The sequence below is a fragment of the Bubalus kerabau genome, chromosome 1 (genome assembly GCF_029407905.1).
Source record: "Bubalus kerabau isolate K-KA32 ecotype Philippines breed swamp buffalo chromosome 1, PCC_UOA_SB_1v2, whole genome shotgun sequence".
Taxonomy (NCBI): domain Eukaryota; kingdom Metazoa; phylum Chordata; class Mammalia; order Artiodactyla; family Bovidae; genus Bubalus; species Bubalus kerabau.
The window spans coordinates 98,300,999-98,328,897 of NC_073624.1; the positions used below are offsets into that span (position 1 = coordinate 98,300,999).

At 36.7% G+C, this 27,899-nt stretch overlaps 1 protein-coding gene across 5 annotated transcripts in view; it reads left to right on the forward strand.

Moving 5' to 3' along the window:
* CEP83 (centrosomal protein 83) overlaps window positions 1-27,899 on the forward strand; it is a 136,338-nt gene that overhangs the window by 72,047 nt on the left and 36,392 nt on the right. For 4 of the 5 annotated variants that reach the window (XM_055585404.1, XM_055585393.1, XM_055585382.1 and 1 more), the window contains 7 exons: window positions 8,166-8,258; window positions 10,960-11,091; window positions 15,883-16,131; window positions 18,044-18,175; window positions 24,282-24,396; window positions 25,618-25,762; window positions 25,876-26,025. In XM_055585404.1, coding sequence (XP_055441379.1) covers window positions 8,166-8,258; window positions 10,960-11,091; window positions 15,883-16,131; window positions 18,044-18,175; window positions 24,282-24,396; window positions 25,618-25,762; window positions 25,876-26,025 — 1,016 coding nt within the window. Of the gene's footprint in view, window positions 1-8,165; window positions 8,259-10,959; window positions 11,092-15,882; window positions 16,132-18,043; window positions 18,176-24,281; window positions 24,408-25,617; window positions 25,763-25,875; window positions 26,026-27,899 lie in introns of those variants that run through there. The other variant, XM_055585424.1, reaches the window with a different exon arrangement.

Below are 27,899 nucleotides of genomic sequence, written 5' to 3' on the forward strand. Positions count from 1 at the left end.
TACTTACAGGTATGAGATGATATCTCATTGTGGTTTTTGCTTGCATTTTCCTGATAATTAGTGATGTTAAGTATCTTACATGTACCTGTTGGCCACTTGTATGTTGTTTCCAGTCTTGAATTCACATCTTTAAACTATTTTGAGTTAATTTGTGTATGGTATAAGATAGTGGTCTGATTTTATTCTGTTGCATGTGGCAGTCTAGTTTTCCCAGTATTGTTTATTAAAGAGACTATCTTTTCTCCATTGTGTTTCTTTCTTCTTTTGTTATAAGTTAATTATCCATATATACATGGGTTTATTTCTGAGCTCTCTATGTTCTGTTCCGTTGACTCATATATCTATTTTTGTGCGAGTACCATACTGTTTTAATTACTATAGCTTTGTAGTATAGTTTGAAACCAGAGAATATGATACCTCTGGCTTTGTTCTTATTTCTCAAGGTTGTTTTGGCTATTTAGAGTCTTTCATGGTTCCCTTCAAACTTAACAATTAATGTAGTTCTGTGAAATCTGCCATTAGAATTTTGTAAGGGTTGCACTGAATCTGTAGATTGGGTAGTATGCATATTTTAACTACTATTTCAATCCATGAGCATGTAATATCTTTCCATTTTTTAGTATCTTCAGTTTTTCTCATCTGTGCCTTACAGTTTTCAGTGTACAGGTTTTTCACCTCCTTGGTAAAATTTATTCTTAGGTCTTTTTGCCTGGTAAATATTTATTGGTTTCTAGACATTATGAATTTTATTTTGTTGAATGTTGGATATTTTTGTATTCTGGTAAATATTCTTGATCTTTGTTTTGGGACACAGTTCTTTGGAAACAGTTTTGTCATTCTGGGTCTTGCCCTTAAGATTTGTTAGGTGAGAGAAGTTTAGTGTTTAGTGCTAATTACTTCTCACTGCTGAGACTCTTCTGAGTACTCTACTCATATCTCTGTGAAATGAGGTTTTAAGTGTGGCTTCTGGGAAAGGGACCGCTACATGAGCTCTGAGTACTCATTCTTCTAATCCTTTCAGGTGGATTTCTTCCTGACCTTCGGTATTTTCCTTACATGCATGTCCTGATCAATACTGAATGAGTCGAGAGGGTCATTTTGCAGAGCGCCATCATTTTCTTTCCCTGCTACCCTCTTCTCTGTTACTCAGTCTTTGACTCTAGCTACACTAGTCTCCCTGGAGCCTTGGTTCTGTCTCCTTAAGTTGGGGTTCATCAGACCTTCCTTTGTCACAGCCTGGAAGCTTTTAGCAAAGCTCAGCTTCTGTGTTTTCTCTCTTAGGGATATTTGTTGCTTTGTCATGTCCAGCATCTTGAAAACCATTGTTTGATTTTTGTTCAGTGTTTTATTTGTTTCAGACAAGGGAGTAAAGTTGGTCTCTATTGCATCTGCTGGAAGTGAAAGGACTTTCATTTTAATTAACTTTTAATTATAGAAATCTGAAGCAACTACAAAAATATAGAGAGTGGGATGATGCATCCCCATGTACCCATCACCAATTACAGATGTAAGCATCTGTAATTACCGTCTCGGAGCCAGTGTTGTCTTGTCTTCTAACATTTTTCCTCTCTCTCTCAACCCCCCTGAATTATTTTGAACCTAATCATATCATCTCAACCCTAGATATGTTAGTACATATCTCTGTTACATAGCTGAGCAGTTCCTCAGAGGCGTAGCCACAATACTGTTTCCATACCTAAAAGTACTTATTTCTTAGAACCTTTTAATATTATGTTTTCTTTAAGATATTCCTAATATTCTCACAGTTTTGCTTTCTTGTTGTTTTTAAAGTTGGTTTGTTTGAAAAAGGATCCAAATAAAATTTACATATTCTTTTTAAATTATTGGGCTGGCCAAAAAGTTCATTTGAGTTTTTCTGTTACAGCTTACAGAAAAACCTGAATGACCTTTTTGCCCAGCCCTACAGCAAGATGTTGCTGCTGCTACTGTTGCTGCTAAGTTGCTTCAGTTGTGTCTGACTCTGTGCGACCCTATAGACGGCAGCCCACTAGGCTCCTCTGTCCCTGGGATTCTCCAGGCAAGAACACTGGAGTGGGTTGCCATTTCCTTCTCCAATGCATGAAAGTGTAAAGCGAAAGAAGTCACTCAGTCGTGCCCAACTCTTCGCGACCCCATGAACTGCAGCCTATCAGGCTTCTCCGTCCATGGGATTTTCCAGGCAAGAGTACTGGAGTGGGTTGCCGTTGCCTTTTCCGACAGCAAGATGTTAGGAGGGGCGAAATTGCATTTAGAAACAAACCCCATACCTTCCAGAGATGTTCAGAGGGCTCAGACAGACCCCAGGACCCAGAGACTCCACAGAGACTGAGACAGAACTGTGTTTGAGTGTCTCCTGCAGAGGTTCAGGTCAGCAGTGGACTGCTGCAGGGGCAGGGGCTCTGGGTGCACCAGACCTGGGTATGGCATAAGCCCCCTTGAAGGAGGTCGCCATTAACCCTACCATAGAGCCTCCAGAACTACAGAGGATTGGGAAAACAGACTCTTGGAGAGCACAAACAGAACCTTATGTGTACCAGGACCCAGGAGAAAGGAGCAGTGACCCCACAAGAGACTGACCCAGACTTACCTGTGAGTGTCCAGGAGTCTCTGGCAGAGGTGTGGGTCAGCAGCAGCCTGCTACAGGGTTGGGGCACTGAGTGTAGCAGTGCATGCATGGGACCTTTTGAAGGAGGTCGCCATTATCTTCATTACCTCCACCATAGTTTGGCCCCAGATAAATAACAGGGAGAGAACACAGTTCCACCCATCAATAGAAAATTGGATTAAAGATATACTGAGCATGGCCCCGCCTATCAGAATAAGACCCAGTTTCCCCCTCAGTCAGTCTCTCCCATCAGGAAGTTTCCCTAAGCCTCTTATCCTTCTCCATCAGAGGGCAGACAGACTGAAAACCACAACCACAAAAAACTAACCAATCTGATCACACAGACCACGGCCTTGTCTAACTCACGGAAACTATGAGCCATGCCGTTTAGGGACACCCATCCAAGACGGACAGGACATGGTGGGGAGTTCTGACAAAATGTGGTCCACTGAAGAAGGGAATGGCAAACTGCTTCAGTATTCTTGCCTTGAGAACCCCATGAACAGTTTGAAAAGGCAAAAAGATAGGACACTGAAAGATGAACTCCCCAGGTCAATAGATGTCCATTATGCTACTGGAGATCAGTGGAGAAATAACTCCAGAAAGAACGAAGAGATAGAGTCAAGGCAAAAACAACACCCAGTTGTGGATGTGACTGGTGATGGAAGCAAGCTCCAATGCTGTAAAGGGCAGTATTGCATAGGAACCTGGAATGTTAGGTCCATGAATCAAAGCAAATTGGAAGTGGTTAAACAGGAGATGGCAAGAGTAAAGGTCGATGTTTTAGGACTCAGTGAACTAAAATGGACTCGAATGGGTGGGTTTAACTCAGATAACCATTATATCTATGACTGTGGGCAAGAATCCCTTAGAAGAAATGGAGTAGTCATCATAGTTAACAAAAGAGTCCACAATGCAGTACTTGGATGCAGCCTCAAAAACGACAGAATGATCTCTGTTCGTTTCCAAGGCAAACCATTCAGTATCACAGTAATCCAAATCTGTGCCCCAGACCAGTAATGCTGAAGAAGCTGAAGTTGAACGGTTCTATGAAGACCTACAAGACATTCTACAACTAATACCCCAAAAAAGATGTCCTTTTCATTATAGGGGACTGGAATGTAAAAGTAGGAAGTCAGGAGATACCTGGATTAACAGGCAAATTTGGCCTTGGGGTATAGAATGAAGCAGGGCAAAGGCTAATTTCCAACAACACAAGAGAAGACTCTACACATGGACATCACCAGATGGTCAATACTGAAATCAGATTGATTATATTCTTCGCAGCCGAAGTGGAGAAGCTCTATACAGTCAGCAAAAACAAGACTGGGAGCTGACTGTGGCTCAGATCATGAACTCCCTATTGCCAAATTCAGACTTAAATTGAAGAACATAGGGAAAACCACTAGACCATTCGAGTATGACCTAAATCAGATCCCTTACTATTATACAGTGGAAGTGACAAATAGATTCAAGGGATTAGATCTGATAGACAGAGGGCCTGAGAACTATGGATGGAGGTTCATGACACTGTACAGGAGACAGGGATCAAGACCATTCCCAAGAAAAAGAAATGCAAAAAGGCAAAATGGTTGTCTGAGGAGACCTTACAAATAGCTGTGAAAAGAAAAGAAGCGAAAGGCAAAGGAGAAAAGGAAAGATATATCCATTTGAATGCAGAGTCCCAAGGAACAGCAAGGAGAGAGAAGAAAGCCTTCCTCAGTGACCAATGCAAAGAAATAGAAGAAAACAAAAGAATGGGAAAGACTAGAGATCTCTCAAGACAATTAGAGATACCAAGGGAACATTTTAGGCAAAGATGGGCACAATAAAGGACAGAAGTGGTATGGACCTAACAGAAGCAAAAGGTATTAAGAAGAGGTGGCAAGAATACACAAAAGAACTGTATAAAAAAGACCTTCATGAGCCAGATCACCACGATGGTGTGATCACTCACCTAGAGCCAGACATCCTGGAATGTGAAGTCAAGCAGGCCTTAGGAAGCATCACTGTGAACAAGGCTAGTGGAAGTGATGGAATTTCATTTGAGCTATTTCAAATCTTAAAAGATGATGCTGTAAAAGTGCTGCACTCAATATAGCAGCAAATTTGGAAAACTCAGGAGTGGCCACAGGACTGGAAAAGATCAGTTTTCATTCCAATCCCAAAGAAAGGCAATGCCAAAGAATGCTCAAACTACTGCACAGCTGCACTCATCTCACACACTAGTTAAGTAATGCTCAAAATTCTCCAAGCCAGGCTTCAGCAATACGTGAACCGTGAACTTCCAGATGTTCAAGCTGGATTTAGGAAAGGCAAAGGAACCAGAGATCAAATTTCCAGCATCCATTGGATCATCGAAAGCAAGAGAGTTCCAGAAAAACATCTACTTCTGCTTTATTGACTATGCCAAAGCCTTTGACTGTGTGGATCACAATAAACTGTGGAAAATTCTTCAAGAGATGGGAATACCAGACCACCTGACCTGCCTCTTGTGAAATCTGTATGCAGGTCAAGAAGCAACCGTTAAAAGTGGACATGGAATAACAGACTGGTTCCAAATCGTGAAAGGAGTCAAGGCTGTATATTGTGGCCCTGCTTATTTAACTTATATGCAGAGTACATCATGAGAAACACTGGACTGGATGAAGCACAAGCTGGAATCAAGATTGCTGGGAGAAATATCAGTTATCTCAGATATGCAAATGATACTACCCTTATGGCAGAAAGCAAAGAAGAACTAAAGAGCCTCTTGATGAAAGTGAAAGAGGAGAGTGAAAGAGTTGGCTTAAAACTCAAAATTCAGAAAATGAAGATCATGGCATCTGGTTCCATCACTTCATGGCAAGTAGATGCGGACATAGTGAGAAACTTTATTTTCTGGGGCTCCACAATCACTGCAGATGGTGACTGCAGCCATGAAATTTAAAAAGGCGCTTGCTCCTTGGAAGAAAAGTTATGACCAACCTGAGCAGCATATTATAAAGCAGAGACATCACTTTGACAACAAAGGTCCATCTAGTCAAAGCTGTGGTTTTTCCAGTAGTCATGCATGGGTATGAGAGTTGGACTATAAAGAAAGCTGAGTGCCAAAGAATTGATGCTTTTGAACTCTGGTGTTGGAGAAGACTCTTGAGAGTCGCTTGGATTGCAAGGAGGTCCAACCAGTCCATCCTAAAGGAAATCAGTCCTGAATATTCATTGGAAAGACTTATGCTGAAGCTGAAACTCCAATACTTTGGCCACCTGATGCGAAGAACTGACTCATTGGAAAAGTCCCTGATGCTGGGAAAGGTTGAAGGCAGGAGGAGAAGGGGACAACAGAGGATAAGTTGATTGGATGGCATCACCGACTCAATGGATGAGTTTGAGCAAACTCCTGGAGTTGATGACGGACAGGGAGGCCTGGCATGCTGCAGTCCGTTGGGTCACATAGAGTCTGACACGACTGAGTGACTGAACTGACTGAAACAATTCCCTCGCACTTTGGACTCAATTATTAGTCTCTTGACATCATAAAGCATATTGTAACAGGAACTTTCTCTTTGGTTTCTCTAGCCCCATTCACTGCTTCTCCTTCCTATAGCCACCAGTTTTCTCCTACCAGCACTTTTGATCCATGTTTCTTCTTCCTAAAACGTACATATGGGGATGCCAATCTTAAGCTCAAAAACCTTCAATGAATAAAGAAGGTGCAGAAAAATGTGAATGGTATGCCTTTCTTTATGTAAAAGTTTAAAGTAGTATATGTGCTTATGCGTCTATAGACTGCCTGAAGAAGCCTACAGAAGTTACTGACACTGGTTGCTTTCTAAGAGGGAAGCTAGATGACTGAAGTGAGAAAAATACAGATTTTTCCTATTTTGTTTGAGTTCTTTTATTTATGTAATTATGTTTACTCATTTTAAGTAAAAAGAAAAAATTTTAAATAAGTACTAAGTTATAAGAGTATGAACTTGGTATTCAGGAACCTTCTACTCTGTGGCTACCCTTTCCCTTTTGTTTCCAGCTGGGATGCACCTCACCTGGGTGGTGTTTAACAAAATGTTTCAGCATGGTCTTGGTTCTTACAGAGTCTGGAGATTACTGCCAGTATTGACGCAGGGTCCCAGGATTCTGAATTTCCTGTAGTGCTTAGTGTGGTTCTACCTAAAATGCCTTTAGGCCACCTTTGAGGATCATTTTTCTCCCCAGGGAATCTAATATTTTATCTATTCTTTGATTTTGTGTTCTGCCTAAGTTTTAGTTTTCCCATTCCTTTGATATGCCATTCTTTGTATACTAAATATCTTTTTCATTTGTCTTTACTTGTCCATTAAAACTATATTGCCTATTTTTAGGTATTTGTATGTATAAATTATTTTTCCCTTGAAATTTGAGCTTTTTGGGGGGAGAGATATACTTTCTGGAGTTTTTGTAATCTTTATGAAGTTTGACTCTGTGTGTTTTGATAAAAAGGGATGTGATAATGTAGCTACTCAATATATTCTGGATTGTTGTGGCAATTAAAATGAATGCTTGTAAGAATTTTAAAACAGTATGTTATGTGGATTAGAGTGTGTTATATGATGCTTTTATGTAGTAGGCATTCATTCAGTAAAGTTTTTGAAATATTTGGAGTATTGATGAATAAATCAGTGAACATTAGTCTTAGTTTTCAGGGATTAATGTAAATACAAACTAGGTTTTGTTTTTTTTTTTCCACAACCGTATTCATTAATCCATTCAAGAAATAATTGTTTCCTATGCACTGGGCAGTAGTGGAGTTTTCGGGAGCACATGGTGACTAAAGACTGTGTTTTTTTAAGAAGTTTACATGTATACTTACTTATTGAAATATGAGTTCTGTAAGAGTATAAAAGGGAGGAGCCTAAATTAATTTTGCTGAAACAGTAAATGTCAGCTTTATCTGATTGAAAATAAGTCTGCAGGATGTCCTGTGGTATACCAAATTATTATAATTTATTTTGCTTGCTCTTGAAAAAGACTTGGCCACTGTATCCAACATGATAATCTTAGCTGCCGACATAGTTTTTCCTAATAGTAGCAATAATAATCAGTGATTGTCTTTACCTCATTTAATGGGATTTTGTTAATATTTTATCCATTCTTTGGTTTTGTGTTCTACCTAAGGTTTAGTTTTCCCATTCCTTTGATGTACCATTTTTTCTATACTAAATATCGTTTTTGTTCATCTTTACTTGTCTGGTAAACCTGTATTGCCTGTTTTTAGGTATTTATATGTGTATATTATTTTTCACTTGAGATTTTGAACTAATTATGGGGAGAGACATACTTCCTGGTAAATTTGTGTAATCTTTATGAAGTTTGACTCTGTGTGTTAGTCTGTTAATCTCTGAGAGCTTGAAATTGAGTTTTGTTGTTTCAAGTGATGGTTCTGCTTATATAATGATTACTGTAAAGTTAAGTATATTGCAGCATTTATGTTAGTTGAATTTCACTGTTATGATTAGGAGAGAGGCTTCAAAATTTGTCTAATTCCCGAATTTAATATTTGTGATTTTGTATTTAGAATTGTTTTTATTTCTCTACGTATTAGGTATTAACTCCACAAAAGTTGGAATTGTTACGAGCCCAAATACAACAAGAGCTGGAAACTCCAATGAGAGAACGTTTTAAGAATCTAGATGAAGTAAGTAATTTGTATTTATATTTTCATTAGACTGTGAAAGGCTTGATGAGAAAAGCATCATTTTCCTACTCAAAAGCTCTGCAGTGGCTTCCGTTCTTAGTCACAGTCCTTATAGTGCCCTTGAAGACTGCGCAGGATAAGATCCTGTTCCTCCGTCCACATTAACCTTGTTGGTGTTTCTTTGTTACTCTAGAAGTGGTGCAGTTCGAGACTTTGCCGTAGCTGTTACTCCTGCCGTATGTCTTTTGGTTAACTTTCTCATCTTCAAGGCAGCTGAAATATCACCTTCCCAGTGAGGCCTGCTTTGATCTACTGCCTCCATTTAATATTGCAGCCTGCCTTTCCTATCACTCTTTAGATTTTTGGATGCCCATTTACCCTGCTCTACTTTTAATTTTTCTCTAATATTTATAATCTTCTAAATATGCTATATATTTATTGTATTTGTTTTAAATTTTTTCTCTTTACAACTGCTAGAATGTAAGTCGCATGAGCAGAGGAACCTTTATTTGTTTTGGTTGACTGTTATAGTCCGAATTCCTGAAACTCTTAGCATACAGCAGGTGCTCAATTAATATTTGTTGAATGAAAGAATGAAATTCAAGCAACCTCAGAAAAGTGAAAATTTATTAGTTTTTCTTCAAATTGAGATGTCTCCTCATATGCAATGTTAGTATAATTTCACAAATAGTTTGGTAAAGGAATAGGAAAAGATGACAAATACTGACTATATTAGGTACTGTGCTAGACATTTTATATATTGCATTATTTAATAAATATACTGAACCTTTTACATGCAAATGAATATTGTCCCCTTCACAGTGGACCCTTTTGGAAAGTTGTAGTCTAGTGCTGTTGCCATTGAACAAAATAGTTGTGGAATCCTCTTTTCCTAATGATTTTCTGGCTTGATTAAGTCTTTTTTTGAATATCATCCTTGTTGGTAACCAAAGCATTACAGTTTAGTGGTAGTAAACTATTTTGGGGGCTCCAAAATCACTGCAGATGGTGACTGCAGCCATGAGATTAAAAGACGCTTACTCCTTGGGAGAAGGGAGAGAAGTTATGATCAACCTAGACAGCATATTAAAAGGCAGAGACATTACTTTGCCAACAGAGGTCCATCTAGTTGAGGCTATGGTTTTTCCAATAGTCACATATGGATATGATAGTTGGACTATAAAGAAAGAGTGCCAAAGAATTGATGCTTTTGAACTGTGGTGTTGGAAAAGACCCTTGAGAGTCTCTTGGACTGCAAGGAGAGCCAACCAGTCCATCCTAAAGGAAATCAGTCCTGAATATTCATTGGAGGGACTGATGTTGAAACTGAAACTCCCAATACTTTGGCCACCTGATACAAAGAACTGACTCATATGAAAAGACCCTGATGCTGGGAAAGATTGAAGGCGGGAAGAGAAGGTGCCGACAGAGGATGAGGTGGTTGGATGGCATCATTGACTCAATGGACATGAGTTTGAGTAAACTCTGGGAGTTGGTGATGGACAGGGACGCTTTGCATGCTGCAGTCCATGGGGTTGCAAAGAGTTGGATACAACTGAGAGACTGAACTGAACTGAGTAGATTTAATTTTGGGATATAACAAAATCACTTAAACCTGAGTTAGACGATCAAGTTAAGTGAAAGGATTTTTTTTTTTTTAACCAAAGTATGTCCATAATAAAATCATGAAACCCATTTTCTTGGTCAATAAACTGGCTTAGAAATCTTTCAACTGAAGATTTACAGTGAGCTGAGTATTTTAGGAGGCATGCTTTCCTTATTAATTCCTTATTAATTTCTTGATGCATGTTGAAATAGTGTCTCCTCCTTCTTGCTCTTTTGCCTAAGTTTTTATTGAGATTCAGAATGCTATCAACTTTTTAGTGTTAGGGAGCAGAATTGGATCATAGGTATTGCATGTGTTGTTGGTTAGTCAGGAGGGTTGAAGTTATACTTCAGACTGGTGTGTTGACTTGGACTGTCATTATAACATTTGATTGAACCTTAGGTTATTGTGCTAAGCATTCAGATAACCATTTACATACTTAGAATTCATCCTTTCTGACTCTTAGGATGGTATTTTATGTTATAGAATTAGTTTTTATTTTTATTATTTTTTAAAATTTGAATATAATTGCTTAACAATATTGACTGTACTGTAATGTGAATCAACTGTATGTATATACCCTCCTTTTTGAGCCTCCCTTCCACCCCCACCCCCCATTCCACCTCTTTAGGTTATCACAGAGCACTGAGCTGAGCTCCCTGTGGTGTATAGCAGCTTCCCACTAGGTAGCTATTTTACACATGGTAGTGTAAATATTTCAGTGCTACTCTCTCATAGAATTAATTTTTAAAATCTATTTTGAAAGGTGTGCTACATTCTTAAATATTAATTTATTAAGCTGAGAAGTCAAAACTTCTGACCTGCTACACATTTCTATTATGAGAATCAATGAGGAAATGAGATTAATGATAATTTGCTTTATTAATACCTTTTCAGGAGTGTGCTAATTCTGTTTGTAGCATTCTTGTCATGGGGACTTTTCCAAATTTTGTTTATACTTCTGTTAAGCTTATTTTTTACTTTTAGAATGGCTTTCAGTATAAAACAGTTTAAATTTTTTGCAAAAGTGATTTTTGAAGTAACTATAAATTTCATTTTTAAATTTGTGATAAATTACAATCTTTTTAAATTTAGGAAGTGGAAAAGTATAGAGCTGAATATAATAAGCTTCGCTATGAACATACATTTCTCAAATCAGAATTTGAACACCAGAAAGAAGAATTTGCACGTATTTTAGAAGAAGAAAAAATAAAACACAAATCAGAGGTGAGTGACTGATTATTACTGGTTTAGTTGTTATGCTACTAATGAATAAAATTTTATGATTATATATTTTTTGTGAATTCCAACTTAGAGCTGATTGCATAAATGTTTTATTGGCTAATAATTATATGGCTAATATTTGTCATTTTCATCTGCTCTATAGCAGCATTTTTCTTGTGAATGTTCTTTTTTGACTGTTAATTTTTCTTCTTTCCCTCTTTCCTTTTGCCCCAGTTAAAGAAGATGCATAGCCTCAGAGACAGACTTCTCTTTGCAAATACAGTTTATCTGTATGACTGCTTGGTTAGCAGTATCCCCCTCTACTTATTAAAATCAAACCAAATTCAGGAGAGCTCTGGCTGTCAGCCCATGTGCCTTATTTCCACTGATAAAAATTAAGGAGTTTACACCTTAGGGAGTGCCCATCACCCTGAATATTGTGCCCCTCACCATCACTGTGTTCTTCCTGACATCTACAACCATAACAATGCCTGTAGTCTACAACCGTATTCTGTGTCTGTTGAGTTAGGTGGCCTCTGTGCTCATTTTGTGGTTTGTCTCCTAAATTTGCCAAAAATGAAATTTGTGTTTCTTATTCCTCATGTTATTTTTAGGTGATTTTTCAGGATGGAAAGAGAAATAATAGTTTTATCCTGCTATGTTCCCTGCTGGCTCAGATGGGAAAGAACTGGCCTGCAATGCAGGAGACCCAGGTTCAAACCCTGCGTAGGGAAGATCCCCTGGAGAAGGAAATGGCAACCCACACCAGTAGTCTTGCCTGGAGAATTCCATGGACAGAGGAGCCTGGCAGGCTACAGTCCGTGTGGTCACAAAGAGCAGGACACAACTGAGCAACTAACATGCTTTCATTCAAATAAGAAATCTAATGCTAGTTGAATTTATTAAAAAAAAAAATGCTGTCTGTAGTTATGGGGAGTGTTCTGTGTACAAACACATCTTCATCATATGTTTATTGCATTGTCTTTAATTGGAATAAAGAGCTAAAATATACTCTCCTTCCTTTAACATTTACTAGTTAGATCAAACTGATTTCTTTTTATCAGTGAATAAATTGCTCCATGATTATTTGAAATGTAAGAAGTTCAATGAACCTCAGATCATTTGAGTCCATTAAGAATTTGGTACTGAAAAAACTAAAAATATAATAGTCTTTTTCCTTAAAAAATCATTTATGGCCTTTTTTTTTTTAAACATTTGATCTCACTTCTATTATGGTCAGTGAAATGGGGCAGGACTGTCTTATTTTGTCCATTTTAAATGGAAACACTGAAGCACAAGATAAGGGACTTGCCCAAAGTTTCACAGAAACTCATTAGCCAACTTAACTGAACTCTGGTACCCCAACTCCCAGCCCAGAGTTTTAAATTTGAAATTACTAATGAGTCGAGGTTGCCATGTTAATTAGGGGCCATCTACCACTGTAATGTTGTAGAGAAATGAGTTGATTTCTATTATATAAGATTTTGAATCTATAATAATGATAGATTTAAGGGAACTACATATAAAATTTTTCCTCTGGGAAAAGGAATGATAAAAATTTCAAATTTAAAATGTAGATTTAGTATGTTGAAGAGTAACTACTGAGATTAAAGATAATGGTGGCTTATTTTATACTTTGCTTTTAAAATCTAATGTTGGTTGATGTTTATCTGGTAATGATTATTTGTGCTGTCTTAGTTTTATCTTTTTTCTTTTTTTTTTAAAGAATGAAACGTGCATCTGAAATCTGATGGCTATTCTATTTTTCATCCATGAAAGGCCAAATGATAATCATTAAAAATTTTAAGATGCCAGTGGCATCATTAATTTTCTAATTGGAATGTCTAATGACGTTCTTAGAAACCTGGAGATAAATGGCTAGCTCTATGCCATGATTAGTAAAATCTGGAAAAGTAAAACTTTCTAATAAGGCTGAAGTTCTCTCCTTTCTCCTTCCCAGTTGATTATGCAGGAGCGGTATTAATTAGTGGATAATTGGTGTCTGCTTTCATTCCATCACTTATCTTTACACTCCAGTTTCTCTATACAATTAAAGTAAAAACTAGTGAGATGATGTGGATCGCAAAACAGCAGTAAAACTTCAAAGTAAGGCCTACCCTTGCCATCTATCAATTTTACAATTTTAACTGGTATAAAATATATTATCTTGGTGTATTAAAAATAATTGGATTTTCTTGCATTAATTAAGGACTCACACAATAGTTGTACATTTTCACTTCTACAGATGAAAGAAGTTTTGATTCATATGGTAATACTTGAGGAAAATTTTGTTATTAGTGTTTTCCTGAGGAGCACACTAGGAATTCACATTTTCCTTGTGATATTTTAAATTTTAAAAATTACATGAAGATATCTTATGAAAAAAGATATGTCGTAATTTCTTAGTGCATTTGACTGTAAGCACATATTAAGTCGGGTTTTATACAAATGAAATTCTGAAGTTGCATGCATTCTTATTTGGAAGTGGTACTACTGTGTTTTCATTTTATTAGGACTCTGATTTTATATTATTCTGCAAATAGTAATGAAGAGCAGTACAGAGAGTTTTAGGTTTAGGTGATTGTAATGTAGGCTGAATGAGTGAAAGAGTAATCGAGTGAAGAAGTATTAAGATCTTGAGAGAGGGCAGTGAGCATTGCACCGTATGAAAAACTGATAGAATACATAATGACAGCTCTCTGAGGCTATTCCATCATGTGTCCCAAACTGGCTGTGCTCTACCTTGGATTATGTAGGGATCATGAGAAGCCAAAGTTCCTATGACAAAAAGAACTTTTCTGGGTCTCTGTTACCACATGCTGTTTACCTTATAGCACTGGTAGCAGGAGGACTGATCATGCCCTCCTTGTTTGGGTCCTTACGCTGACATGTACATAATCACGTTGGTAGACATCATGAAATCTCTCAGAACACTTTTGTTCTGGTGGGTTCTAAAGTTCTATCTGAAGCGCTGCTTTAGGTCCAGGTGTTTCCTTTATTTAAAATATTCCAAATTCTCTTACACCCTTCTTAGATTACGCTGAACTACATTATAATAGACAAAAGTGATGGGACCAGATGCCACAATCTTCATTTTTCGAATGTTGATTTTTAAGCCAGCTTTTTCACTCTCCTTGTTCACCCTCATCAAAAGCCTCTTTAGTTCCTCTTCTCTTTCTGCCATAAGGGTGGTGTCATCTGCATATCTGAGGTTATTGATATTTCTCCCAGCTATCTTGATTCCAGCTTGAGCTTTATCCAGCTGGGCATTTCTCATGATGTACTCTGCATATAAGCAGGGTGACAATATACAGCCTTGATATATTCCTTTCCCAATTTGGAACCAGTCCATTGTTCCACGGAGAAGGAAATGGCAACCCACTCCAGTATTCTTGCCTGGAGAATCCTGTGGACAGAGGAGCCTGGTGGGCTGCTGTCTATGGGGTCGGACAGAGTTGTACACGACTCAAGTGACTTAGCACGCATGCATGCATTGGAGAAGGAAATGGCAACCCACTCCAGTGTTCTTGCCTGGAGAATGCCAGGGACGGGGGAGCCTGGTGTGCTGCCATCTATGGGGTCACACAGAGTCAGACATGACTGAGGGGCTTAGCAGCAGCCATTGTTCCATGTTAGGTTCTAACTGTTGCTTCTTGACCGCACTTCTTAGATTCATTTATAGCAATGTGAGCAATCAGTTGTCTCTTGGGCCGTTTTGGCCCAGGCTGCAGAGCATTACGTTAAGTCCTTTTGGCTTAAAGTGAGCCTTCTAAGCTCATCCTGGCTAAAACAACCCCTGGTGGTGGTTATAGCTGTCGTTTTTTAACTTTCTTTCTCTCTCTCTCTTTTTTAAACAACTGATTTTTTTTTTTTTTGAGTTAAATCATCTAAAGAAACCCCATATATAAGCAGAGGAGCTGGTATGGTTAACAACAAAGTTTTGTTAGTAGGGGATAGGGAGTTGGAGAGATCAGCGAAGGGAAAGAATGAGTTTTACTCTGATTACTTGGACCCTCATTCCTGGAGGTGAGAGACCTCTGAAGTGCCTTAGAGGTTAGGAAGCAGCTTGAAATCTCCTGATGCTGAGGTGCTTGGGATCCAGTCGCAATGGTTGGCATGAATAAAACCATTGGTCTTTCTGTTCAACAAGTTCCCTGGTGATTTGTCATTACCCTGGGGTAGTGGTTTTCAGTTCTTTCTTGCATCTGAGAATTAAGAATTAGGCCATCACTACAACTGGGGCTTTAATAAACTCTCAGCTATCATTAAAACTCTCATCAGTCACATTTGTAGTTAGTAATATGGACAAGCAGCTTTTTTTAATAAATTAAGTTGCTTTGGACTAGATGATTTTATTAGTGTAGATATAGCCAAAGAATTACTGTCAGATGAGGAAAAGCTTAGGAGTAATCAGCATATTGATCTTGCATAAGTCCCTATAATGTTCTGATGAATTTTAAAAATACTTGACATATTTTAAATTGTTCTGTAGTATTATTTTTAATTTTGAACTTTAGCCAGCATCTGATGAAGCCCTGTGCTAAACACCATGAGGAGATGGAGGAAGAAAAATAGGACAGGGTCCTTGCCCTCACATTTTAGTCATGCCAAGTACAGGATGAAGAACGTGACATTTTAGGATTTTTTTTTTTTCCTTTCCTTTTTCATTCACCACCTGAACTTTTTGTTTCATATTGTGCAATTTCAAATTTTAATTTGCTGACTTGTAAAGCATGTTTATGACTGAAAATTTGATAATTTAAGGTTGTATGTTTTCTTTCAAATTATTATTAGATTGCAAGATTGGAGGAAGATAAAGAACTCCTTAACCAGTTGCACAGTGTTGATCCCACAAGAGAGAGCAACCGAATGGAGCAACTTGTTCGAGCAAAAGCCCATTTGCATCAGAAATTAAAAAGTTTAGAAGCTGAAATAGCAGAATTAAGAGCTGAAAAGGAGAATTCTAGTGCTCAGGCAGAAAATGTCCAAAGAATTCAGGTGCGGCAGTTGGCTGAGATGCAGGCTACAGTCAGATCCCTGGAGGTAAGGTTTTAATTGCTTCTCGGTAGACTATGGCATCCTTTTTCTTTTTTCTATTTGAAGTGCAGTTGACAGACCTTTGATTTTTAGAGCATAAATATGTGCTCACCACTTTAATGCTGATGCATTTGTGGAATCCCAAGAGTAGATATACTTTCTGTAAAGAAGAAAGCTCTTGATTGAAGCAATAGCTATGGTACCACATTTACAAAGGGCTTATTTATTCTTTGGGAGTCATGTCACCTAGCTGAAATGTTTTAACTCTTATAATCACAGAGTAGAATATTCAAAAAATTTTTTTAAAAATTGAGTTTCTGAAGACTAAAATCATCTCAAACCAGAAAGAGCAATTTCTTTTTAGTTATTTCCTTATGCTGTGATTTAAGATCTTAAAATCATAAATCCTGTTTCAACAGAAATACTGCATTTATGTCTTATGACAGCTTCATGCCAGAGTAACAAAATTCAGCTTGGCTGCTAATGCATATAAAGCCTTTACTGAAGTATTCCTAAGTTCATTAGGGAAAGAAAAGAGCTGTCAGAGCTACATTAGTACTCTTAGGTATTCTCCTATGAAGTTCTTGTTGGAAAGGAAAAACTTTTACTTTATCCTCTTAGGTTCAGTGTTTGAGGATTGTGAGTTAAACTGACAACAGACAGATTAGCAAGAGAAAAGGCAGATTTTTATTCATGTGTATAAACAGGAGTTCACAGAAAAATGTGACTTAGAGACAACTGTAATTTGGGGCTTATACACCATTTTAATGAGGAAAAGAGATGGGGAGAAAGGACAATTATAGGAAAACAAATGACTTTTAGGAAAGATAAATGAGTCCTTAGGAAAACAAATGGGAGATGTGACAATTTTGTGATGATGTTTGTGTAGGTGATTTCTTATCCTGGTGGTGGTGTCTCCTGTGATAGAAATTGATCTTCCCTAGTTATGAAACCCCTGGGGAAGGGAATTCTAACACTTAAATTCTTTTTAGAGGCTCTGCTTTTAGACAAAAAAGCCTATGTTTTTATTATTTGTCAGATGAAAATAAATAAATGGCAGTAGCATGCCTTTCTTTGTTGGGTTTTTTGTTTTTTTTTGGTTTTTTTTTTTGGCTCTCATTGTGCCTGGAGAGTATCATTTTATATGTGAGGAAAATAAGTTTTTGAATTATTTTTAATGCACTCCTTATCATTTAAGATATATAGGAAATGAAATGTTATAGAACTGAAGCTTATCCTTTAATTGCAAAATGTTTTCATGTTAGCTATTTTGAATAGAAATATTTTTTAAAAGTATTTATTTTTCCCTTTCTAATTAAAGAGTACTATGAATATTACCATCCAGGAATTTTCTTGACAACTTCATTAAGAATTTTTATTATGTGATGAGGTCAGGAACTAAGCTCCAGATTAGTTGAGGATTTTAAAATTTTCATCTTTTGGGTTTTGTTTTTTTTTTTCCCCTTAATCTCCATTGATTTTAGATTTTCAGTTCTCACTTCTTAATACCACAAATGAGCCCTCCTGTCTACCTGGTAATATATTTTTTCATATCTTCTATGCACTTATAATCCCCCAGAATGCTTATTTGAATTATGTTGACAATAATAGTAAATAGGTATCAAATGTGTGTTTAGGTATGCATTCTCTGAGAGAAGTGTTTGGGTTTTAGCTTGGTGTGGGGGCTGTTGATAAGTAAGTTGTCTAGGTAACTTTCTTGCATATTTCCTGGAACAGATCTTTCATTTGAATTCTTCTAATTGCTTTGATAAAACTTGCTACTTTGGTATATGTTAATGTTGAGGTTTTGGATAATTTGAGGTAGTATGATTATTACATTTATTTAATTAGTGCTTATTTTATTTTTATATAATTGTGAAAAATTAGCAAATTTTAAAATATTTTGTTTTAATAAAAGGCTGAAAAACAGTCAGCTAAACTACAGGCTGAACGCTTGGAAAAAGAGCTACAATCAAGCAATGAACAAAACACTGTGTTAACTAGTAAATTGCATAAAGCCGAACGGGAAGTAAATACATTGGCCAGTAAAGTAAGTTGTTCTCAGTGTCTGCTTTATTTAGAATGCTTGAGACTGTATAATGACAAAGGAATTTTGTGTTTAAGTAGCTTACTTTTCTATGTTGAAGTCTCTTTTTTGGTCTTATTCTACCTTCTAAATACATGTAGAATTTGACCATTCTAACTGCCTTTATTGTGACCACTCTAGTCTAGTTTTTAGATTAGCCTCCTAACTTGGTCTCTTCACTCTACCCTGTCAGAGCTTTGTGTGATCTGGCCTCCGTAGTCTTTCCCCAGTCCTCATAGTCCGTTTTCCCTCCTGTTCACTTTGCTCTAGCCTCACTGGTCTTCTCACTCTTCTTTGATCAGGCTTCTGCCTCAGGGCTTTTGTGCTTGCCTACCTTGCATGATCTTCCCTCACATATGTATATTGCTTCTTCCTCACCTATTTCTGATGTTGCCTTATCAGAGAGGACTTTTGTTTCTTCACTTAGTGAAATACCATCTTCCCTCTTCCTCCTCCTTACTCTCTGTCTTTTTTATCTGCTTTATTTTCCTTTATATGTCTTAACGCCATGTGATAAATTTGTTTATTTTTGTCTTTTATATCCCTTTTCCTTCAATCAAATATAAGCTCCAGGAGAACCAGGATGTTGCTTCTGTTACTGTTAGATCTTAGCTCCTGGAACAGTGCTGGTACACAGTAGACACTCAGTAAATATTTGTTAAATGAGTGAATCAACAGCATGATCTGCATTTTTTTAAAGAATATAGTGGTTTGAGCATCTTTAATATACATTATTCTCAGAAATTTAGATGTTTTTTCCTCCCTCAAAGGCAGTATATATATGCTATGCTATGGTAAGTCACTTTAGTCATGTCCGACTCTGTGCGACCCCATAGACAGCAGCCACCAGGCTCCCCCATCCCTGGGATTCTCCAGGCAAGAACACTGGAGTGGGTTGCCATTTCCTTCTCCAATGCATGAAAGTGAAAAGTGAAAGTGAAGTCGCTCAGTCGTATCCGACTCCTAGCGACCCCATGGACTGCAGCCTACCAGGCTCCTCCATCCATGGGATTTTCCAGGCTCCAGTAACCAGAGTAGGATACCAATGATGAAAGTACTTTATAGAATACTGTAGTGAATATCAACACTGGAGGGAGTCAGACATATTCAAATTACATTTCTTCCCCTTACTAGCTGTGTGATCTTGGGCAATTTACTTTCTCTATGAAGACTTTAGCATTTTCTTTTATGAAAGAAGACTAATATTTTATAGAATGTGGCAGAGATTAAATGAGATATTCTGCACTTAGATATAAAGTACTTAGCATAAGACTAATATATAATCACCTGAATATACCTATATTAGTAGTACTTGGGGCAGCTCTAAGAACTTGAAAATAAAACTGATTTCTGTCAATGAGATCATGTATTATATTTCTATTAGAGTAATGTAAAATCATCTTTAAAAAAGTTTCTAGACCATAGGGAACTTACCATAGTCTGGTAGAAATATGTGGACTTATCTAGAGGAGTAATGTATTCATCATAAATTGCTTGTCCAGAGTCAAACAGTGTTATGACAGAAGAAAGAGATAGTTTTAGTTGGCAGAGTGTGAGTATTCTGGTCCCACTGAAGAGATTATTCTTACTGTGGAAGGAATACCTCAATCTGTTTTAAGTTGTGGCTATGAAATAATCAATTCCTCCCATTCCTTTTGTTCTGATTGCATTGTCCTAAGCAGCTTTCTCTGAAATTTTTGGTACAGGGAGAGAATGCACTGGTCCTTCAGGGTTAGAATATTCTAGTTTCCATTACAGTTTTTTTTCATGATTAATAAACTGACTTTCTGGTTTTATAGATCACTTTTTGTAAACTTCAGTAGTGTGAACTTTGTAAACTTTAGTAATCTCTCTCTGACCTTGAGAGTTGTCTTTAAGTGTAGTGACAAAATTGGATTTCTGTGTCTGAAAGGCCAAAGCCATAATATTAGATATATTAGATGCCATCCTTGGAAGATAGTCTACCCAGTTTTTTCTGTGGCAAATACATATATTTTCCACTTTCAGACTGTATGTTTATTAACATACATCGCTAAGAGTTGCCTGTTTTGTAAAAGGCACATTTGCATTATTTTGCATATAAATGGTTTATTAGAAACCACCCATCAACTTGAGACAAATCAAGTTTTCATTTAAGATCTTGCATTATAAAAATATTTTGTTGGAAGGATAAATTTTAAAATAATGTTTTAAGCATTGTCACAGTTTTCTTTGCAACTTGAAATTTTCATCAACATTTGGCAGTTCTCACAAATGATTGCTTGCAATGCAAAGGAACACCTGGGGTGTTTTTGTCTAAATTATTCAGATTTGTAAATGTTTGTTAGGTTTTGAACAGTTATGTCACGTAACTATCAATGTCTTAGATTAAAAAGTATTACCAAAAAAAAAGTATTACCAAAGATGGCCTAAAAATAATGACCTTAAACATATTTTATATTCAGTTAGATAAATTTTTGTTACCTCTTGAGGTGTTTGAGCTTTAGGACTCCAATAAAATGTATAGTTTTAAGGAAGTCATCCCACAGAGTTATCCTTATTATGTAAGTTAATAAGGTCATTCCATCTCTGACCTTTGAAAAAGATCAGAGTTTGAATACTGTCTCTTTGGAATTTACTTGAAGAGCTTCTTGAGTAATACATTTTTTCAACTATATTTGAATTTCTTGCTTACGCATATTGTTTTCTTGTGTGCGTTTGTGTAATTTAACAGATTCTGAACGCTTATAAAATGCCTATTCTTGCTACTTTGTTAAACTTCTTTAAGTTTTATTAATACTAGCTAATATTCTCTGAATATTAATACTTCTCTTGTGTCAGAAGCATAAAGCAAATTCACAAAGACTAGAATCTACATGGAAAACACATTGTGGAAAAAACAAACAGGGTAGCTTGGCCCTGGGAAGTTAAGAAGACTGTAAATCTTTTCAAATTATGTGCGACATTTTAACCTTGTACATTTTATTTAAGAAAAGATTCCTGGTTTTCCTAGAGTTTTTGGTGTTTGAGTACAAAAGTTAAAAACTAGGAATCTAGAGGCAGAAAGAAACTATTATACCCATTTGGGATTTGGTTCACATTACTCATAGAAAGTACTTTTATTTGTCATATCTCAGTAATTAATATTCATACAAGCTTTTTCCATTTTTAATAAAATAATTCCTTTTAATATCTTTTAGGAAGTTAATTAACTGTTAGTATAAGTGCAGTCATTTTACGATTTTAGAAATATGGCACTAAAGGAAAACAAACTCATCAGGGTCCTTAGATAAATTTGAATGCCTGTTGCTTGGGCATATACCACTAGTTTAATAATAGTAGTAGTCTAAGGATAACTTCCTGTCTGATGTTGAAACTGAAACTCCAATACTTTGGCCACCTGATGCGAAGAGCTGACTCATTTGAAAAGACCCTGATACTGGGAAAGATTGAGGGCAGGAGGAGAAGGGGATGACAGAGGATGAGATGGCTGGATGGCATTGTTGCAGGAAGGGGGATCCCTTCCAGGGCCTGAAACCGGGCTCTTGTCTAACACTCAGAAGAGAATTCTCTGAGCAGACACGTGCTGACAAAGCAAGAGATTTTATTGGGAAGGGCACCCAGGTAGAGAGCAGTAGGGTAAGGGAACCCAGGAAAACAGCTCTGCCACGTGGCTCGCAGGGTTTTATGGTGATGGGATTAGTTTCCGGTGATCTTTGGCCAGTCACTCTCATTCAGTCTTTCCTGGTGGCTCACGCATCGCTCAGCCAAGATGGATGCTAGCGCGAGGGATTCTGAGAAGTGGCCGGACTCCGGTGTCTCCTTTCGACCTTTCGCGAACTCTTCCGGTTGGTGGTGGCTTTTTAGTTCCCTATTCCTTATCAGGATCTCCTGTCATAAAACAACTCATGCAAATGGTTACTATGGTGCCTGGCCAGGGTGGGCGGTTTCAATCAGTCTGCTTCCCCTAACAGCATTACTGACAAAATGGACATGGGTTTGGGTGGACTCCGGGAGTTGGTCATGGGACAGGGAGGCCTGGCATGCTGTGGTTCATGGGGTCACAAAGAGTTGGACATGACTGAGCGACTGAACTGTTTATTTAGTTTCATTGATTATAATTTAATTGAAAAATATTTTCTTATTTCAGTAAATCTCTGAATGAATTAAAAATAATTTTATATATTTTGTAGTTCTTCTCATTGAAATGAAAGATTCTGCAAAATAACATGGCTCTGATTTTCTACCTCATCTATAAAGCAGCTACAGTGTGGTTTGCTAATGAACTGTATGTCATTCTTAACCTTCTGCAGTTAGTGTATAATAGCAGGTTATGATTACATTTGTCATACAAATTGGACTTTCATTATAGCTGTATTTAAATTTTAAAGCATTTATGAATTCTATCCATGAAATTATAAAAACTCAATCTATAGCAAGTTTGAATTTTAAAATGAATATAATTTTTTAGCTGCTCTGAAAGCATTTAGAAACTGCTTTGTAAATATTGTTCTTTGAGACTTGCTTTCATAGAAAAGAACTTCAGGAAGATTTAAAAATGCAAATCTGATGTCAGCACAAGGTATTCCTTTTGTGTAGTGCCATTTGCAAATCTGTGGGTTAATTTGGAGGGTTGTGTCTTAGTGTGATTTTAGCAGTACAAAGGCAGCACAGTACTTTCTTAATTTGTTTCTTTTCAAAGTGAAGATTTTGCACGAAACCCTGTTACGGTTCCAAGACCTTTCATAGACGGAGTCTTTTCCAGTAAGATACTTCTGTTTCTCATCTTTGCCCTCTTTGGCTCTGGGACCTCTTCCTGATTTATTTCTAACTCCCTTCTCTAGTTTTTATAGACTTTTATTGCACTCAAGTAAACTATCCTTTATGCTTCTATTACCACCATCTTATATTTTACATATTTGCCTTTCTATAGTTGTGATTTTTCTCCTCTGATTTAATAGTTTTATATAACAGTATAATATGTGAGAATGCAGGCTTATCTAACCTTTATGTCTATATGGTTAAATCCTCAATATAGTACTGTACCTAATTTTGGAAAACACCTCACCAAAGGGCAGGGATATGGAAACTTAGAGAATAGTGCAGATGATTAGAGAGACAAAACTTTCTTCTTTGCTGCTGTATCCCCAAGCTTCTCAGACAGTGCTTGGGCACATAATAGGCGCTCAAGAAATATTTATTGAATAAACAAAGCAATACTACTTATGAACTATAATCATTCAGCTTTCAAAAGGAATGTCTCAGAGAAAAAGCTGTGTTGGTTAACTGTATAGAAAATATTAGTTACATTGACCTTGGGTCTTTAAAAGAATCGGATTTTGGCAGTAAAGGTTTAAATTAGATTTATACATTTTGTACTTGTTTAACCTACTAACCAACCTGTGCACACGCACACACACATGCACACACAATTTAGTCACCGGATTCAGTAGATTATTCTTTCTTGTCCACTTTGTCAGTCCTTTGCCTCATAATTGGTTCATTTCTTTTCAGCTTCTTGATCCAACACACTTAGAGTTAACTTTCTGAAATACAGTTGATTGTATCACCTCTAACAGCCAGCAGGATAAACAGTCCTTTTGTGTGGCATATAGGTTTATTCCCTGACAGATTTCACACCTTCTTATGTTGTATCTGTAACAAGTTGGTTGGTGTTTTCCAAGCAGACTGTTGATATTCTACTTTTATAATTTATATGCTGTGTCTTATACCTAAAATGCCTTCTTGTTACCAGCACTCTTTTTTGGAAGAAGACATCAAGATTTCTTCCCTGAAGATGTTTCAGTCATTGACTGTTAGATTTTAGGTACTTGCAGTTAAACTTTTAAAGGCCAGATTAAGCCAGATGACCCCACCCAGCTATTTAAAGAAGCGACTCAATTCTCTTAGAAGCAGACTGTTTCCTCAGTGCCAACTACTGTTCTAGGCACTGAAGCATCTTCCCTCCTGGAAGTTGCTACACTCTGTACTCTGCTACCAAAGGTTTCCCTCCTTTCTCCTAATGTTTTTGGGTTAGCACTTAGTGGCAAGAAAATGACCAATAGTAATTTCAATTTCTGATTATCAACAGGTAAAGGAGCTTAAGCATTCAAACAAACTAGAAATAACAGACATCAAACTGGAGGCAGCAAGAGCTAAGAGTGAGCTAGAAAGAGAAAGGAATAAAATTCAAAGTGAACTGGATGGTAATATATGATTTCCCATGCTTTTTACTGTTATTGTCACATATAAATTCAGATTACTAAAATAGATCAAACTGAATTTTTATTTCCAATTTTAAGCTTAATTGAATTTTAATTTTAGAGCACATATGTATTGTTTGTGTGTTAAATGTTCATTCTGTGATGTAACTTAAAAAATCAGTCTTAGGGTTATATCATTATTATTTGATTAATACATAAATTAAGTAAAACTTTATGGATAAGATTCCATACTTCCAGGGTTTATAACTTAAAATCTCTTTAGATCATGTGATTATTAGTCTCAGATCATTTTAATTCTCAATATAAGGAACATAGGTGGGTTTCAGGTCCAATTTTTAAGTCAAAATTTTTATTTTTAGGTAGATGCTAGGCCGGTTATTGGGTCTAGTTCAGTCTCAGCTTATTTTTAAACTCCAATTTAGCTGTAGAATGTCCTTATCATCAAGATTTCTCAGAATTTATATTGTTCCTGACTTTTCTTAAGTATTGAAATAAGCTGCTTGGACCTGCAGCTGTCATCAAATTGGTCTTTAGTTGAACTAGACTCCAGTTTCAGACAGAGCTTATGATGAATGACTGTTTTCATTATTCATTTCTGCTTGATGTTGACTCATGGATTCTCATAGTGTTAAGGAGCAAATTTTCTTTGGAACTTAGAGTTTGAGAGCCAGCTTTGCATTTTTTTAAACTTTGAGTTAGATATGAATTTGTTTTAATCATCCCATATACAAAATACTTGTCATTTCATTACACGGAAAATTTTTGAATTCATTGGACACACTTGAAAGCTTCCAATTTATATTAGAAATCTAACAGTTTTAATAGGTTTTGATTTTATTCACTCTGCTTCCCAGCTAGCTTTCTGTGGATTTAGATTACAGACCCTTTTAGAAGTATTTAAACCTCTTTTGATATTACCCAGGTCGATGTCCCCAGCTCTCAAGATCCAAATGAGTAAATGTATATACCGTTTATTAAGGTTTTTTTGTGTGCATGCTTAATAAAATGACAAATGAAGTCTGAGTGGTAGTCTTTTTCATTAAGAAAAACTTGTCAACAGATGTAAAGATCTTTGCGATATGTATTTGGAGAGACTTTCTGTGTTCTTTTGTCTTACTGACTTATGAATATTTGGTCTTAATTACAATTTTTCTTTTTAATAACATTGAATATAGTAGAGTGTTCTTCTTTAAAAAATACTAGGATTACAGTCAGACAATGAAATTCTCAAATCAGCTGTTGAACACCACAAAGTGCTCTTAGTAGAAAAGGACCGTGAATTAATACGTAAAGTACAAGCTGCCAAAGAAGAAGGTTATCAAAAACTTTTGGAATTACAAGATGAAAAGTAAGTAATTAATTACCTTATTTTGTGTTAAATCTCCTTGCAGATGAAAACATTATCTTGTCATATCATGCTTATTGTAGTTCTTGTAATATAATTATCATTTGTTGTTTTAGGCTAGAACTTGAGAGCAGATTAGCGGATTTAGAGAAAATGAAAGTGGAACATGATGTCTGCAGGCAGTCTGAAAAGGATCAGTGTGAAGAGAAATTGCGAGCTTCACAGATGGCAGAAGAGTCGGCCAGAAGGGAACTACAGAGTATTAGGTTATATATGCACATATTTTTTAAACTTTATTTTGAAATAATTTCATAGCTAACAAAACATTGTAAAACTAGTACATAGTATTCCCATGTAATCTTTGCCCAGATCGCTTATGTATTTGAATTATTTTGATACCTTTGTTGAAAATCAGTTGGCCTTATATATGTGTATGTCTGTGTTCTGCTCTGTTCTGTTTCATTGATCTGTATGTCTGTCTTGACACCAGTATCACTCTCTTGATTACTGTAGCTTCATAGAAGTTTCATTCAGGTAGTGCATATCTTCTACCTTGTTCTTTTTGTGCAAGATTGTTTTGGCTTCCCTGGGTCCTTTGCCTTTCTACATAAATTTGAAAATCAGTTTATCACAAAGGCTTGTTAAGATTTTGATTGGCATTGCATTGAATCTGTAGCTCAGTTTAAGAAGAGTTGTCATCTCGCGGTCTGTCCAGTCAATGAATATGGCCTATCTCTCCATCTACTGTATTTGTGTTCTAAGTTGCTTCAATTGTGTCCAACTCTTTATGGCCCCATGGACTGTAGCCCTCCAGGCTCCTCTGTCCATGGAATTTCCCAGGCGAGAATACTCGTGTGAGTTGCCATTCCCTTCTCCAGGGGATCTTCTCAACCCAGGGGGACAAGAACCCCATATCTTTTGTGTCTCCTGCATTGGGAGGCGGCTTCTTTACTACTAGTGCCACCAGGGAAGCCCAAAGGACACTGGACTGGGAGTCAGAAGTTTTTTGTTCAACAAACATTTGTTGAGCATATACTATGTGCCAAGCTCAATTCTAGATACTGGGCATTCAGGAGAATCAGATAACTAAGACACACTCTCTATCCTGAAAGGGACAAGTTCAATACCTATAGTGGGGTGGTGTTGAGATGGGAATGATAAGTGGGAGGATGAATATAACCAGGGTACAAGTCCTGGTTTAGGCCTACAGTTTTCTTTTCAGCTTTTGGATCAGTGCCTGGCACTGTGCTTGTATGCATGCTTAGTCACTCAGTTGTGTCCAGCCCTTTGCAGTCCTTTGGACTGTAGCCTACCTGACTCCTTTGTCCATGGGATTTCCCAGGCAAGAATACTGGAGTGGGTTAACCATTTCCTTCTCCAGGGGATTTTCTGTACCCAGGAATCAAACCTGTGTCTCCCACATTACAGGCAGATTCTTTACCACTGATTCTACTCTGAAAACATTTATATTTTATTTGGGTCATCTTTAATTATTGTCATCAAAGTTTTGTAGTGTTCATTGTATATATCAAGCTCATATTGTATTAATTTTAATTCTAAACATTTTTATGTGATTATAAACAGTTATTTAAAAAATTTTTTACTTCCTAATTGTTTATTGCTAACATCCGAGGTCTCCTGCATTGCAGGCAGATTCTTTACCAACTGAGCTATCAGAGAAGCCTCTCCAAAAAAGAAAACACACACATAGTTAGAAATATAGTTGACTTTTATGTGTTGTTCTTGAATTCTGTGACCTTACTAAAGTCATGTATTTTCTACTAGCTGCTTTGTGGGTTCTTAGTTTTCTAACATCATGTTTTATACCTTGTACTTTCTTTTAGTTTAGTTCTTAATTTTTTTGGTTATTTTTTGAGTTGGAAATTTACTTCACCTAATGTTCATTCTTTCATTTTTATTGGTAAAAGTATCATGCTGAGAATTTTCTTATTACTGCTTTAAATGTATCATAGAGATTATGATATGTAGTGTTTTAATTATTATTTTTTAGAAATTCTCTAATTTTAATTTGCATCTTTTTACCTAGGGATTAACTGAAGATGTGTTAATAGAAGGTGTGATTGTTTAATAGAAGGTGAAATGAATAGTTTTCAAGGGCTGCCATACATAACAAAATACC